The sequence below is a fragment of the Aphelocoma coerulescens genome, chromosome 13 (genome assembly GCF_041296385.1).
Source record: "Aphelocoma coerulescens isolate FSJ_1873_10779 chromosome 13, UR_Acoe_1.0, whole genome shotgun sequence".
NCBI classification, from domain to species: domain Eukaryota; kingdom Metazoa; phylum Chordata; class Aves; order Passeriformes; family Corvidae; genus Aphelocoma; species Aphelocoma coerulescens.
In genome coordinates, this window is record NC_091027.1 from 14,990,826 (window position 1) to 15,003,691 (window position 12,866).

Below are 12,866 nucleotides of genomic sequence, written 5' to 3' on the forward strand. Positions count from 1 at the left end.
GCTCCCCTGACTTCAGGCAGCAATCCAAGTGTAAAGGAGATGTGTTTAGATGGTGTAGGACTAGAAAAGAGATGCTGCTGCAGAATTACCTCCTGATATTTTTCTAGAAGTCCACAAGCACCGGTGTCCTGGAAGATGTCGTCAGAATAGATAACAAAACACAAAACGTTACACTGCTGCCTCATGAACTTTATATAAAGCAAAATTATAGGGGATTCCAGTAAATAATTCCTTTCCTTCCTCCTCTAAAAATGGGAATGGCTGTACCCTTCAAAGTGGATGGGATTCATCAGTGTCTTGTCTCTGATATCAAAAGAGACTGGTCACACAGCACAGCTCCCCTTCCCTTAACCACATTGCTGTCCCTCTCACACGCTCAGGAAGACAAATGGAATTAAACAATCTGTAAACATATTCCTCCAGCTCAGGAAGGTCAAGGGGTTTGCAAGTTTATTTCAAGAAACAAGAGGAATTTAGCCCTTTATTCAACACAGCAGTGAGCATCAAAGGATGGCAAGCTCCTCTGAGGAAGCAGGTCCCCTTATCCGACACAGGGGTGCCAGGGATAAAGTGTGTGCATGGCCAGGTCAAGGTTGGAGCTCCAGCCTAGATTTACACCAGTGTAAAGGAAAGCATTCCCCAGCCCAGTATTTACATTATTCAGGCCAAGGAAAAAATGTAGTGGCAGCTGTGAACAGCCCTGATGGGAGGACCTTCATGCAGGGGTTTGGTTTGTTGTTGCAGCTGACTCTCTGCATCTCCTTTATCTTTTTTTTTTCCCCCTCCTTTCAGAGATGTTTGACCTTAAATGCAAAAGGATAACGTGGGTCAGGAGGAGTGTTTGTTATGTATGAGTTATTTTCTTTCATGTTAGCAAAATCCTTTTGTAAAAGTTGGCAGAAGTCCCTGTTACAGCTAAATTTTGGACCCATGGGTGATCTGGAATTTAAGATTATTTATGTCTCAGTATAAAAAAAAGCAGTGGAAAGGAAGCAAATTCAAAGAAAATAATCAGAGCACAGCTGAAGTCTGTAGCTTTACTTGTTTAAAGCATTCAAGTCTATCACTGCCCTCCTCTTCACTGACGTTGGGTGACTGTTCCAGTGGTTTGAGGCTTGTGTGTAGAAGCTGGAGCATTTGTAGAAACGACACATCACACTGCTTCAGTGTTGTTTCACAAGGCAAGGAGCATGAAGCACTTTACAGATTCAAAGAACGAACTTGCACAGCAGAGCTCCTGTGTACAGGTGTGCTGACATTACCTGCAACTCATGTTGCAGTTTAACTTTGCACTACAGGTACACAGGGGAACAGCAAGTGGGGAGCAAATCCTGCTGCTGCTGTCACTCCCATCTCCTGTCCATGGCTTTCACTGGGCTGGGGTGACAGGCAGAGACTCTGCAGTCCTCACTCACTCTGGTGCATGGCTCCTCAACAAACCACCTCTGACTCCAGGGAGCTGTTTGCACTGTAAAAAGGAACTGCTGAGTGTGAACCAGAGCTGAAGTTCAGCCCTGGTCTGCCAGTGCTGTCCAGGCTGGGGTTATTGCAGGGAAGATCATTCCTGAAGGGTGGGGCTCTAAAGAACATTTTTAGGAAAGGGTTATTTTTTATGTACTTATTCCCAGAATGGTCCCAGGGTAAATCCATACTGGCCGTTTTTCCAAGTCTCATTTACTCTTAATCAACATAAAACCAAGGCAAAAGTTCCTAAAATATTCAGAAAACAGCTTTGCCTCTTGACCATGTTATTTCACAGCCATCTTCCAACAAAGGTAAAGGGAAAACCACAGTTGTTCCTCATACAAACATGCAAAGAGACGACTCTCAAAACCTTGTATCATCAGTCAGGGGTCAACCCCAGTGACAAGATAGGCTCTGTCCACACTTCTCCTTTGGCTGCTCATTGTTCCAGCAGACCTCTCTGCAAACAGACACCATTCCTTGATTCCACCCCTCCAGTGCACGGAACAGGGGAGAAAGCAGCACCCCACAGCCCCTCCAAATTGTGCCCCAGTAGCCAGGGGTAGCTGTTATTAGTCGGCTTGAGGCTGAGCAGACCTGTCCTAGTTTTGAAGAACACATTTGAATGCACAGCAGTTTTCACTTTGAGGCGTCCTCCCCCTCCAGCACGAGTGGACATTAAATATGTGCATATTTAATACTCTGCCAGCCCTGCAGCCATCAGGCTGGATCAGCAAGGGGAACTCGCCTGAGTAATTCAGGTGTCTGCAGAATGTCAGAGCCTGCAGGTACAGCTAGGGTGACATTTTCAGAAGTATCTACATTTCTTAGGCTCTTCAAGCTCCATTGAAACTTGCTTGAGGTGAATTTGAATGGAACACAGGCCCCCAGATCTCTTTTGTATTTTAGGTTAGCTTCTATCCTTAAATTTTGCAATAAATAACATGTAGACACTGCTTGGAAAGATGGGAGCAGAGTAGGAGTTTAGCATGATCACAGTCATAAATGAACAAAATTACTTTGAATATTGAAAGTATATTTAATGTGGTGCTCAAGGTCACACAGCACATCAATGGGCAAAACTGAACCAAAGCCCTGAGGGTATTTTACTTGCAATCAGATGCAGGAGTAATTGAGTAATTGCACAGACTTAGCAGCAGCATTACATCAACTTAACATATGGCTAGAAAGGGGCTTGGGGAGCTTCCGTGATCTGCTGAAGGGGAGAGAGAGTCAAGAGCAGGGAGGACATTAGATTTGAACAGCTAATATCACACAGGTAACCTGGCACGGGAAGTCTGCTGCTATTTATACTCCATAAAAATTCTGATTTTAGTGCCTTAGTTTTCAGTATATCCACTGCTGGAAACATAGGGAGTCCTCCACTTGAAGGACACATCTTGCTGACTGTTGGCACTGTGTTGGGAGACCCTGAGGTGAAAGACACCCAGTGACTTGGCTCTGGCACCTGCTGGGTAGGTGTGTCCCTGTGCCTGGCAGTGAGAACCTGCCCCTTGGCTGCTGAGCTTCCCCACCAGCTGCTGGCCCAGCAGCCTCTTTACAAGTCCTACCTGGCAACCACTTGCCGCTCATTCAGCTGTCAAAATTATATTTATGCTAGTGCAGTATTTCCTGTTTCTTAATTTGGATGGTTCCCTCAGTCATTTTTCCACTAAAATGCTCAAGCATTTTTTGAAAACATCTAAACAGGAAGAGACCTGACCTCTCCTCCCTGAACATAGTGTGCTCCCTTCTCCTGGCAGCAGCAGATCGCTCCTGTGCCAGCTGCTGCAGCGACTCCAGGACATGCTGAGGGTGGGTCCCATACCTTGGGATGCACGTGGGCTCTGCTTGTGTGCACTCCTGGTGTCAGAGACTGAAATATTATAGTCTATGACTTAAACATTTTCTTAAAGGACTTTTAAAACTGTGTTACAAAGGTGCAAAGGAGACTACCGAAGCCTGAATGGGGCCCTGACTGAGGCCTTACACTGCTCGATGATGAAGATAAGATAAAGTAACAACTCAGAGCTGGGGACATTCACAAAGCACAAGCTTAACACCTCCAAGGTGGAGGTGACAGGCCCAGGGCTATCAGCTGCCAGGCTCACACAGACCCCCTGCACCAAAGGGTGGAGGGAGGAGAGGCTTTGGGTGTGTGTTGGAAAGGCCTCTGGTCAGAGGCGCAGTGACTGCCCATCCTCCACTGTGCAGAGGAGCCCAGCCGAGGGATCCTCACTGGCAGGGGGAAGCTTATCCACAGCAGGAGGGGGTGACATGGCCCATCACAGGGGCCCCCCTCAAAGGGGTCCCCAGACCCTGCACCAGAGATGATGCAGCAGACCCTCAGTGTTGCAAGGGACAGTGTCAAGCCAGCCCCTGCAAGAGGAGGCACGTGGGCGTTCCCACCTGGCCCAAAGTGTGTATTCATCCACGGGATTCTGTACTCTTTGGCGTGTGGTGTGGTGTGGTGGGTGTGGCAGCATGGCCATGGCAGCGATGGGGGACACTCACCACCAGCAGACCAGACGGAGGGGAGCAACGAGACATCGTTGGGACCCTCAGATGGGTGATATGCTCCCACCTAACCCCTGTCACCTCTCCTTGTCCCCACACCCCCCACGCACACTTTCTTTCTTTCTTTCTTTCTTTCTTTCTTTCTTTCTTTCTTTCTTTCTTTCTTTCTTTCTTTCTTTCTTTCATTAAATAAAATACATAAATTTTTTGGCATCAACATCTAACCTCGTTTGGTTTTAATCTCGTTTCTGGGAATATTTTGAGCCTTCCAAGTTCTTTCCAGTTTATGCACAGAGACTTAGCTTGCTTTGCTTTTCTGAGTTTAAACTGGATCGTAACACATGGGTTGCCCTGAAAAGCTCAGCAGTCTTGGGATCCCAGGCAAAGTCCTTCTTATTCACACCCAACTGGCCCCCTCATTCCAGCTCACTGCCCTGCCTGACTGTGCAGATGGATCCCAGGTTCTAGTCGGCTGGTCGTCCCCAGAAAGGGAAAATGCCCATTGACACAAATGGTTTGATGGTGGTGAGCCAGATACTTCAGGCAGACATTGGGCTGCTCCTCTCCTGTGCACTTTCCTTGGGAACAGAATGGTTTGAGGAGTTTTCCCAGCTGGAAAGCTGCAGGGTGTGGGGCATCCATCATCACTGCCCCTCACCTGGGAAGGTGCAGCTGCTGGGGCAGAGCCTTCGCAATCCTTGCCCTCCAGCTGCTTCCAGCAAAGGCCCCAGGGAGGAATTTCCCTTTCCCTGAGCTGGACAAGCTCTACACCCCAGGAGCCAGGTCTGTGCTTGCACTCCCTTGCTGTTGGGACACTGGATGCAGCAGGTGCATCCAGCCCAGCCCAGCCCCACTGCAGGACCCACAGACACTCGTGGGCTGCTGGGATGGGGGCCCAAGGGCACTGCCCACTGCAGGCTCCAGCTCCTCTCCTTGGGAGAGCAGTGCTGCCCTCAACAGACATCATACACCAGGGATTTAGACAGACAAACTCCCTGCACGTGACTAGGATGTTAAGGAGTTGGGCAGCTCTGAGGCAGAGCCCAGAAGCAATGAGGAGGCACTTTCCTTACTGCTGGCAGTGCAGAGCTCCCTGGAACCAGCAGATCCCAGCTCTGGGGCGCTGCACTCAGCCATGGGGAACGCAGCATCAGTCTGTGCTGCATTCCCAGCCAACAGGGGAGCGGGATAAATGGGAAAAAGTTGGTTCTGCCTTTAGGAGGTGGAGAAGCAAATGCACTTCATTTCCAGGAGCACCCACACAGCCCCAGGGAAGGAGAGAAGCAGTGCCAAAGCCTCTGTCAAACCCTCTGGCTGTGAGTACGGATGAGCTGTGGGACACTGAGGGACCTGCCCTGCGGCCCCAGTGCAGGGTCCTCCCCAGAGCTGGGCTAACAGCCACGCTGCCCTGGGCTTGCCTTGCACGGGTTTAATGGCCAGGCTCCAAATCAGCTCTTTGCTGGTGCAAATCAAAAGCTGACACACCTGAGGGTGACAGGACAGAAAAAAAGTGAAAAAAAACCAACAAGTGAAAGGAAACTCAGGGCCCTGCATGTGTCTGTGCCCACAGATTGCTCCTGCAGAGCTCTTGGGCAGCTGCCTCCCAGCACGCCCTTATCTGCACTCTCCTCCAGAAGCCCTCAGTGTCTGGAAATCACATTCGATGCATACAGTGGGACATATTTAACATACTACTGTGTGGCCTTGCAGCAGTTTGGCCATGCTGCAGAATTTAACTGAGATTGGTGATAACTGCAGAAAATTAGATTTATGTTAATTTTTTTAATGTTGGGTGTTTTTCTCAAAAAGTTGTTGTTCCAAGGCCCGGCACTATCCTACAGCAGTGAATCTGTAATGCCACCCTCCTATGCCACACGTACCTCCAGGAAGGAGCACTCTGGGGTGTCTTTGGGGCTTGGTCAGGTGGCCTCACCTGGCACTGGCTGCTTGGAGCAGGAGCCAGCTTGTGGCGACGCTTTTATGGAATGCTGTGAGGCTACACCACTTCCCCAGAGCTGGAACTGGGCTCCAGCCCTGCAGCACAGCAAATCTCCCTTCCTTCTCCGGGGGAGCACCTGGCTCTGCTCAAGCACCTTCTGCTGTGATGGCTACTGCTGGTGGGTGGCAATGACAGTGTGGTCAGCTCTCGTTCTCTGAGGAAAGAGCAGCACATGGAGTATTTCAGGAGACTCCTGATATTAAGGCACAGTCATTAACTGTGACTAAGTAAGATTTGTAGATATTCTGGATTGGTGCCAGGGAAGGGGGGAAAGGCAATCCCAGACAAAGGAAAGCAATAATGTGTTATTGGTCAGGAAGATTCATGTGGTGAAAATTAATAGCAGCGAGTGGCTTGCAGGGATAGCCCATCCATCTTGTCTGTGGCAGGGAGCACGCACATCTCGGTGCCTGGGTAGCACGGTGTCTGGCAGCCAGGTCACTAGCTGCTATTTACATTTCTCCAGGTTCAGGGGTACAGGCAGTGGCTCCCCCTGCACACACGGAGCACAGCTCTGCTTCCCCTCACTGCACATCAGAGTCCACCCAACGTCCCGTACCCAGGGAGCAGCGAGGGAGCACCGGGCTGCCTGGGGAGCTGCTCTCCAGGCTGGGCCAGTGTCCAAGGCACAACATCCCTGCTCAAGCCGGGCAGACCCTGATCTCAAGATCAGAGATGCCACAGAACACAAGGAAGGAATCCCACTGTACACCCCTGGCTGTGTCATTTGTTCAGTCTTAGACTGGCAAAGCCATGCTCGATTTTGGTGGCGAATGAAAGCCACAGCGTGATGCCGTCATTAATTCAACAGCTACACCTCGCCAGGGTGCAGCACGTGGGGTGGCCTTGCCACTCTGGGTCTGTACATAAACCACTTCAAACAGGAGGCTTTAAATTCTGTCATTGCTTTAGTTATTCAGCAAATGCTTCTCACTCTAATATACTCCTAGCCTTTTAATAGCATACCAAGTGTTTTATAGATCTGTAACAAGTTCAGAAGATGACTTGCCTATCCCATCACCAGCCCGCCCAAAGCTGACCACGTACGTATTGTACCCCTGCTCAGCACAATGCTCAATGGAAAAACACACAAAATTTATGCTCCCTGTGCTACCCAGCTAACTAAAGATTCAGCTCGGATGGGAGAGGAAGTGCAGGGTCCGGCATGGTTTCCTGTGTGCCTATAAATATCCATTTGGGATGGTTTAGGCAGAGGTCAGCCCCAGGCAGCTGTACGAGTGCCGGCCTCCATTCGCCTTGTGCTGGTGGAGTGGCAGAACTTGTCCCCCTTGGAGCAAGAGCTTTGGGACACAGACCGTGAGCTCCTGCTACCTCACTGATGTTAATGAGGGTTCAACATTGCCTGCAGTGGGAGCAGGGCCACTGTGTGCCTGCCAGGGCAGGGGTCCCACCAAGGTCACCCCCTGGGCTGGCACCATGCGAACCTCTCCAGTCACCTGTTGTTCTCTCAGACTTTGCTGAGTGGCACATGAAAGCTAGAAATGTTTCCAAAATGCTCTAGAAGACAAGAACAGACAGAAAGATGCTATTCCTGTGCTTTGGTCCAACAAAGGGACCTTAGGGAGCAGTTTTGTCCTGCTCAGGGTGGGTTGGTTGGGGGTCCCCAGCACAAGTGGCACTCCCGGTCCCCGCAAACCCAAGCACACTGTGACATCTAGTGGCAAGTTACCCCAGAGCCCAGGGAGAGCCGTGTCTGACAGGCCTTTCCCACAGCTCCTGGACAGCCAGCCCAGACTGTTGCTTTGTGACACGTTCTTGAGGTGCCTCTGTACACCCAAACCTGTATTTACGTGTAACAGAGAGTGTTGCACATATGTGTGAGTATGGGTGAGAGGACGTATGACAGCTCATTGCTCAGGCTGAGGTGTGCAGGTGACAGGGACCATATTTTGTGTGCAGCTTGGGCCATATTTGGCATGGCTTTCAACCAGTGTCCCCCAGCAGTGACCAGTGCTGGTTTTTGACCAGCTCAGGTGGCCTTGCCAACATTTCCCAGAAGCCAGGGGCACACAGCCTTTGTACGACCAGAGAGGTGGAGCAGCAGACACTGCACCCTGTACCCTTCCTGCACATTCACCTCCACCTCCTCCCCCTCCTTCGGCAAGGTTTATTTAATATTTCACCCTTTTTTCCAGACTCCATTCAATTTCATGCACCACCATCAGTGACACATTCCATATTAGCTGAATAATGATACAGAAATTAAATCAATAGGCTTTTTCTAGCAAGTAGAAAGGCCGCATCATGCACGTCTGGGCAGCATGAGTCAGGGATGTCATCTGATTACTGGGCTGCTCTGTGAAAGAAGGGACAAACAGATACCAAATATGGGGAGTAAAACTGAAAAAAAAAGGTCACATTTCAAGAAGATCCTCATTCCTGTGTGAGATATCAGAACTGGGCAGGAAAGTGGAAGCTGCTGTGCAGCACATGAGCACTGGCCTCTTCACACAAGCACCCTCTGCGCACCCACCACAGGCCTGCCCCCCACAAATTCCCTGCTCCTGGAGGACGATGGAAACAACAGCAAAGTCTGCAGTGTCAGAGCCCTGGGAAGGTGAAGCCAGGGTGGGCAGCACCCACCCTGCTTCAGGTACTTCGGGTCTCTGAAGCAGGCTGAGACCCACAGGTGGTGCCCAGGCTCCAGTGCCAGGAGATGTCAGCCACCACAATGAAACCCCCCGAGCTGTCAGCAGGGCCTCTCCTTTGTATCTGCCTTTCATAAAGTTTTGTTTAATGCACAAAATGGTTACGTATTCTATATGATTTATTCACCAGAGAAGCCAAGTTCCCTTCCCACACAAGCATTCCTTCCAACAGCTCCAGGTCCTGCCTTTTCCCAGGAGCACTGAAGGAAGCAGGATGAGGTGGAGGAGGGATGGGAACAGCAGGCAGTGTGTGTGCTCAGCCCCCTGCTGCACAAGGCTTGCTGGACCAGTTTTTGGCAAGTGTCAGACTTTTTGGAGGGCCAGGTTTTTGGCAGGTGTCAGATAACGTTAACCCTGGAAGTGTGAACCCTGGAAATGGTGAACTCAGAAGCTGGAACAGCAAATTTATGCCAAAAAGAACAGCAATCCACTCAAAAACACTCCCAGAAACACCTCCCCCTTTCTTAACAGCTCTCTGACCACAGGGTGAGAGCTGGGGACAGGGGGGACCCTTGCTGCCAGCCAGGGCTGGCCCCAGCAGCCCCACTGACCCTCTGCTGCACCCCAGCAGTTTCCTCACCACTGCACGGCCCCTGTGGGTACTGCTGGGACCTGGGTGGTCCTGCTGCCCACCTCAAGCTGGGTTTCATGCCTGGCATTCCTACTGGCTCTGCCAGTAGCTGTCACCAAGGAATGGGCCCACAGGAGAGCAGGAGGATGGTGGCTTCTCCCTTCCCAGTGCCCCCGAGGCACAGCAGTCATGGGTAAAGGAGGGTCCTCCCCTGGGGCTTGACCCCTTCTGCCCTCTAGCCAGCATCCCTCTGGTCACTTCCCACAGTGGTCATTGCATCAGCACTCCAGGGCATAGTGCTCTTATGGTGAATACCTGGCAACACAACCCATTCCTGTCTCATGACTCTTAGCTTACGTCAACAATTTATTAATTTCCAAAACACAAGTAATTTTCTACCTTAAAAAGTACACCTTTACTACTGCCTGGGAGACCTGTATGTACCAACAGATGGATGCTCACCCCTGGCCTGAAATGCAGCAAACTAATTGTGTTTCTCCCCAGTTCTCGTGCTCGGCGCATTGCCAGGGTGACGCAGAGCAATGAGAAATAAATTGACTCGAAACTTGGCCAGGGAGCATCAGCAAACAGAGGTTTGAAAACTCAGCTTGATTTATTTTATAGAGAGGCAAAGGACAAGAAATGCAGTACTATTCCCAGTTGTGGTCCTGGCAAACAGTCCTTCAAGATCCATGTGAGAGCAGAGCTGCTGGTGAGGCTGGGCAGCCACGGCCCCAGGGTCTGTCTGACAGGGGAGCATCGCTGGGAAGGGACAACATGACACTAATTCCCTTTCTGAAAACATTCACTGAAACCCTTGCCTCTCCTGCCCAGAGAATAGACAGTGTTTTACATGAAGCAATAAAATAAAGGCCACCTTCTGACATGCAGATGCTTAATACCCTCCTACAGAGCTGTTGGAGTTGCTGTAGGATTGTTTTGGCATTACAAAGCAAACCTTTGGCAAAGGCAGGAGCTGGGGCTGGCCAACTGATGGCCAGAGAAATGCCAGGACTGCCCCAGCATGGGGCTCCATCTCCCATGGGCTGAGGGTTGCTGTCAAGGAGCTCCAGCCCTGGCGAAGGGACCTGGGCGCAGCAGAGCAAGGCAAGAGAGGAACCGAGGGGCTGAGCCAGCTGAGACAGAAACCACCCTGGGGGACACGAGTAGGACGTGGGAGCACAACTGAGCCCAGAGGCCTGGAGCATCAGCACTGCCCTCTCCAGCCCCTGCTCATGCTGGGTGACAGGCAGCCACACACTGCTGCAGGCTCAGGCACACCCCCCAAAGGCCCCTCTCGCCTTCTTTCCTCCCAGAAAACAGATCACTTTTGCTATTGCTTTTCAGGAAAAGGCATTATTGCTCAGGGTGACCTCCTCTGATGCTGGAGGTCTGACATGCTGTCCCACAGTGTCCCCACTGCTGCTGTTTTCCCAGCTCTGCCACCCGACTCGGTCCCTACGGGAAAGCCGTTCCCTGCTCTGGCTGTGCCCACACTGCAGGGACAAGACTCCTGTGGGAGCACTGAGGGTCCTGCTGATCCCTGGGGAGCAGCAGGGCTGGAGCCAGTTGGGGAGCAGCAGGAGGGGTGGCTGCTCCCCTCGAGAGGACAAACCTCGGCTAGGCAGGGACCTTCTGCCACACTGCCTCTCTCCAGGGACAGCTGTGCTGTACCACTGAATGCCCACTGCGGGACTTGCAGATGCTGAAGTGTTGGATCTCAAAATTTCTAGTAACTAATTTTTTTCTTCCAAATTCTAAACATAATATATCATGGAAAAACTTTTCTGTTTTCCGTTAAGTGAGCCCAAATAAAAGCAGCACATCCCAGGAGGGAACAGCCAGACCCGCACCTTTGCTGTCCCTCCCGAGTTTGTGCCTTGTTTTCTGGCTAATTGCATTATAATTTAATTGCTGGTTTAAAAACCTTAAAGAAATAGAGTAACCAAGGAAAGAAAACAAACCTCCTCCTACCTTCCATGGGGAGAGGGAATTGCAGCGGGTCACTGCCCTGTGCAGAAGTTACTCCTGTGTCCCCGCAAGCAAGCAAGTCCTGCAAGCAACCAACCCCATCTGCTCGGCTTTAAGCAGGACGGCTGAGATCCCACCCAGGACGGGGTGGAGAATCCTCCCTGGGAAAGAGCAGCTCGGTCACAGCTCCTTCCAGCCTCTCTGCGCATCCCGGCGGGGCTCTGACACGCCGCTTCCTTTCTCTCCCCCTCGGTATTCAGCAGCAGCCTCATCGACAGCCATCTCACATCAGCATCTGCAGCTGAGCCTGCCACAGGGATCGTGTTTGGCAGTGCCAAAGGTGTGGGTGGCATGGGTCCCACCAAGGAATACTGGCAGGATAAATACAGGATACACACAGTTTAAATCTGCTGCGGATGGAGAGGAATGGAGCACACACTCGAAGCACTACGGTTACATCAGGGAGAAATCCTCGATGAACTGGAGCACGGCCCAGCAGAGTGAGCTCAGTGCAAAGCACACTGCGGAGTGCTACAATGCGGACACCACCCTGACCCTGCTGCACTTTTGCCAGAGGCGATGGGAAAAGCATGTGAAATCCAGTGCTTTTGCACCAGAACTGTTTGAGACTGAAACGCTTTTGTACAGCCAAGGTTGTTTTCTTTAAAACAATGTCTCTATGGAATTCATTCTGTCTGGAGAAGAGGCAGCTGAGCATGGTTTGAATTTCCCTCGCAGTGAACAGTCCGTAGGGTGATGTGGCTGGGCCCTGCCACACCAGGCAGGGGGTGCATGGAAGGCAGCACCCACCTTCATGCCAGCTCACCCAAGTGCTCAGTGGCTTGGAGTTCCCTTGGGTTGTGGGCAGGTAGAGGATGCCAGTGGTGTGTTTGGGCCTTAAAGTGTTTATTGCCCATCACATGAACTTACTCAGCTCTGAACCAATTCCCTCTTTGCCTGTGACTGAACTGCCCAGCACCAGGCAGCTCCCACAGCCCAGCCCTGGCTCCCACTGCCACAGCTCCCATACACATCTCTACATTACAGTGGAGAGATGGGGATGGAGAAGGCAGAAAGGGTACAACTGCCTAGACCACAGCAGAGACCACAGCTGTCATTGCTACAAGATCAGTGCTGAGCCCTGGTCTGTGTTTTCAGCACTCACAGCACACAGAGGACTCCTGACAGGGCACTGGTGCTCTTTGCTGACTCACTCTATGCCACGCAGCCTCACACCAGCTAACAAGGTTAAGCACTAATGAAGCAAAACATAAGAATATTCCAGGTCTTAATGCCTACAAAACATATGAATCAAACTGAAATTTTGCTACCCCTGATGAGATTTCTGGTTGGAACACGCTTCTGTGTCATTGGAGGGGGACATTCAGACTTGGGTCATGGTGGCTCTCACCAGGGTGTGGTTAGGATAGTCACATCCCTTAACGAGGTACATGGGTGTGGTGAGAACAGAAATTAGCTTCTGATGCCTTCTGAAATAGGATGTCTGAAGGAATAGGCTTTTCTGACTTCCTTTCCCAGAGGATATAGAGACACAAGCCTCACACAGGGCACCCTCAGCAAAGGGGCCCAGCAGACGGTGTTACCCCAGCTGACCGGGGTGGCAGTGCCTGGAGAAGCCAGCACTCTGCAGGACCTGCACCCCCAAACCCAGCAC

The 12,866-nt window shown here is 51.2% G+C and overlaps 1 protein-coding gene across 1 annotated transcript in view; it reads right to left on the minus strand.

Annotated features, from left to right (window-relative positions):
- Positions 1-11,247, minus strand: part of LOC138117945 (rho GTPase-activating protein 7-like) — a 49,314-nt gene extending 38,067 nt beyond the window's left edge. Inside the window, exon 1 of the mRNA XM_069028630.1 lies at positions 11,195-11,247. Within this exon, the coding sequence (XP_068884731.1) occupies positions 11,195-11,201 (7 nt within the window). The 5' untranslated portion in view covers positions 11,202-11,247. The remainder of the gene's footprint in view (positions 1-11,194) is intronic.
- Positions 11,248-12,866: the final 1,619 nt, after the last annotated feature.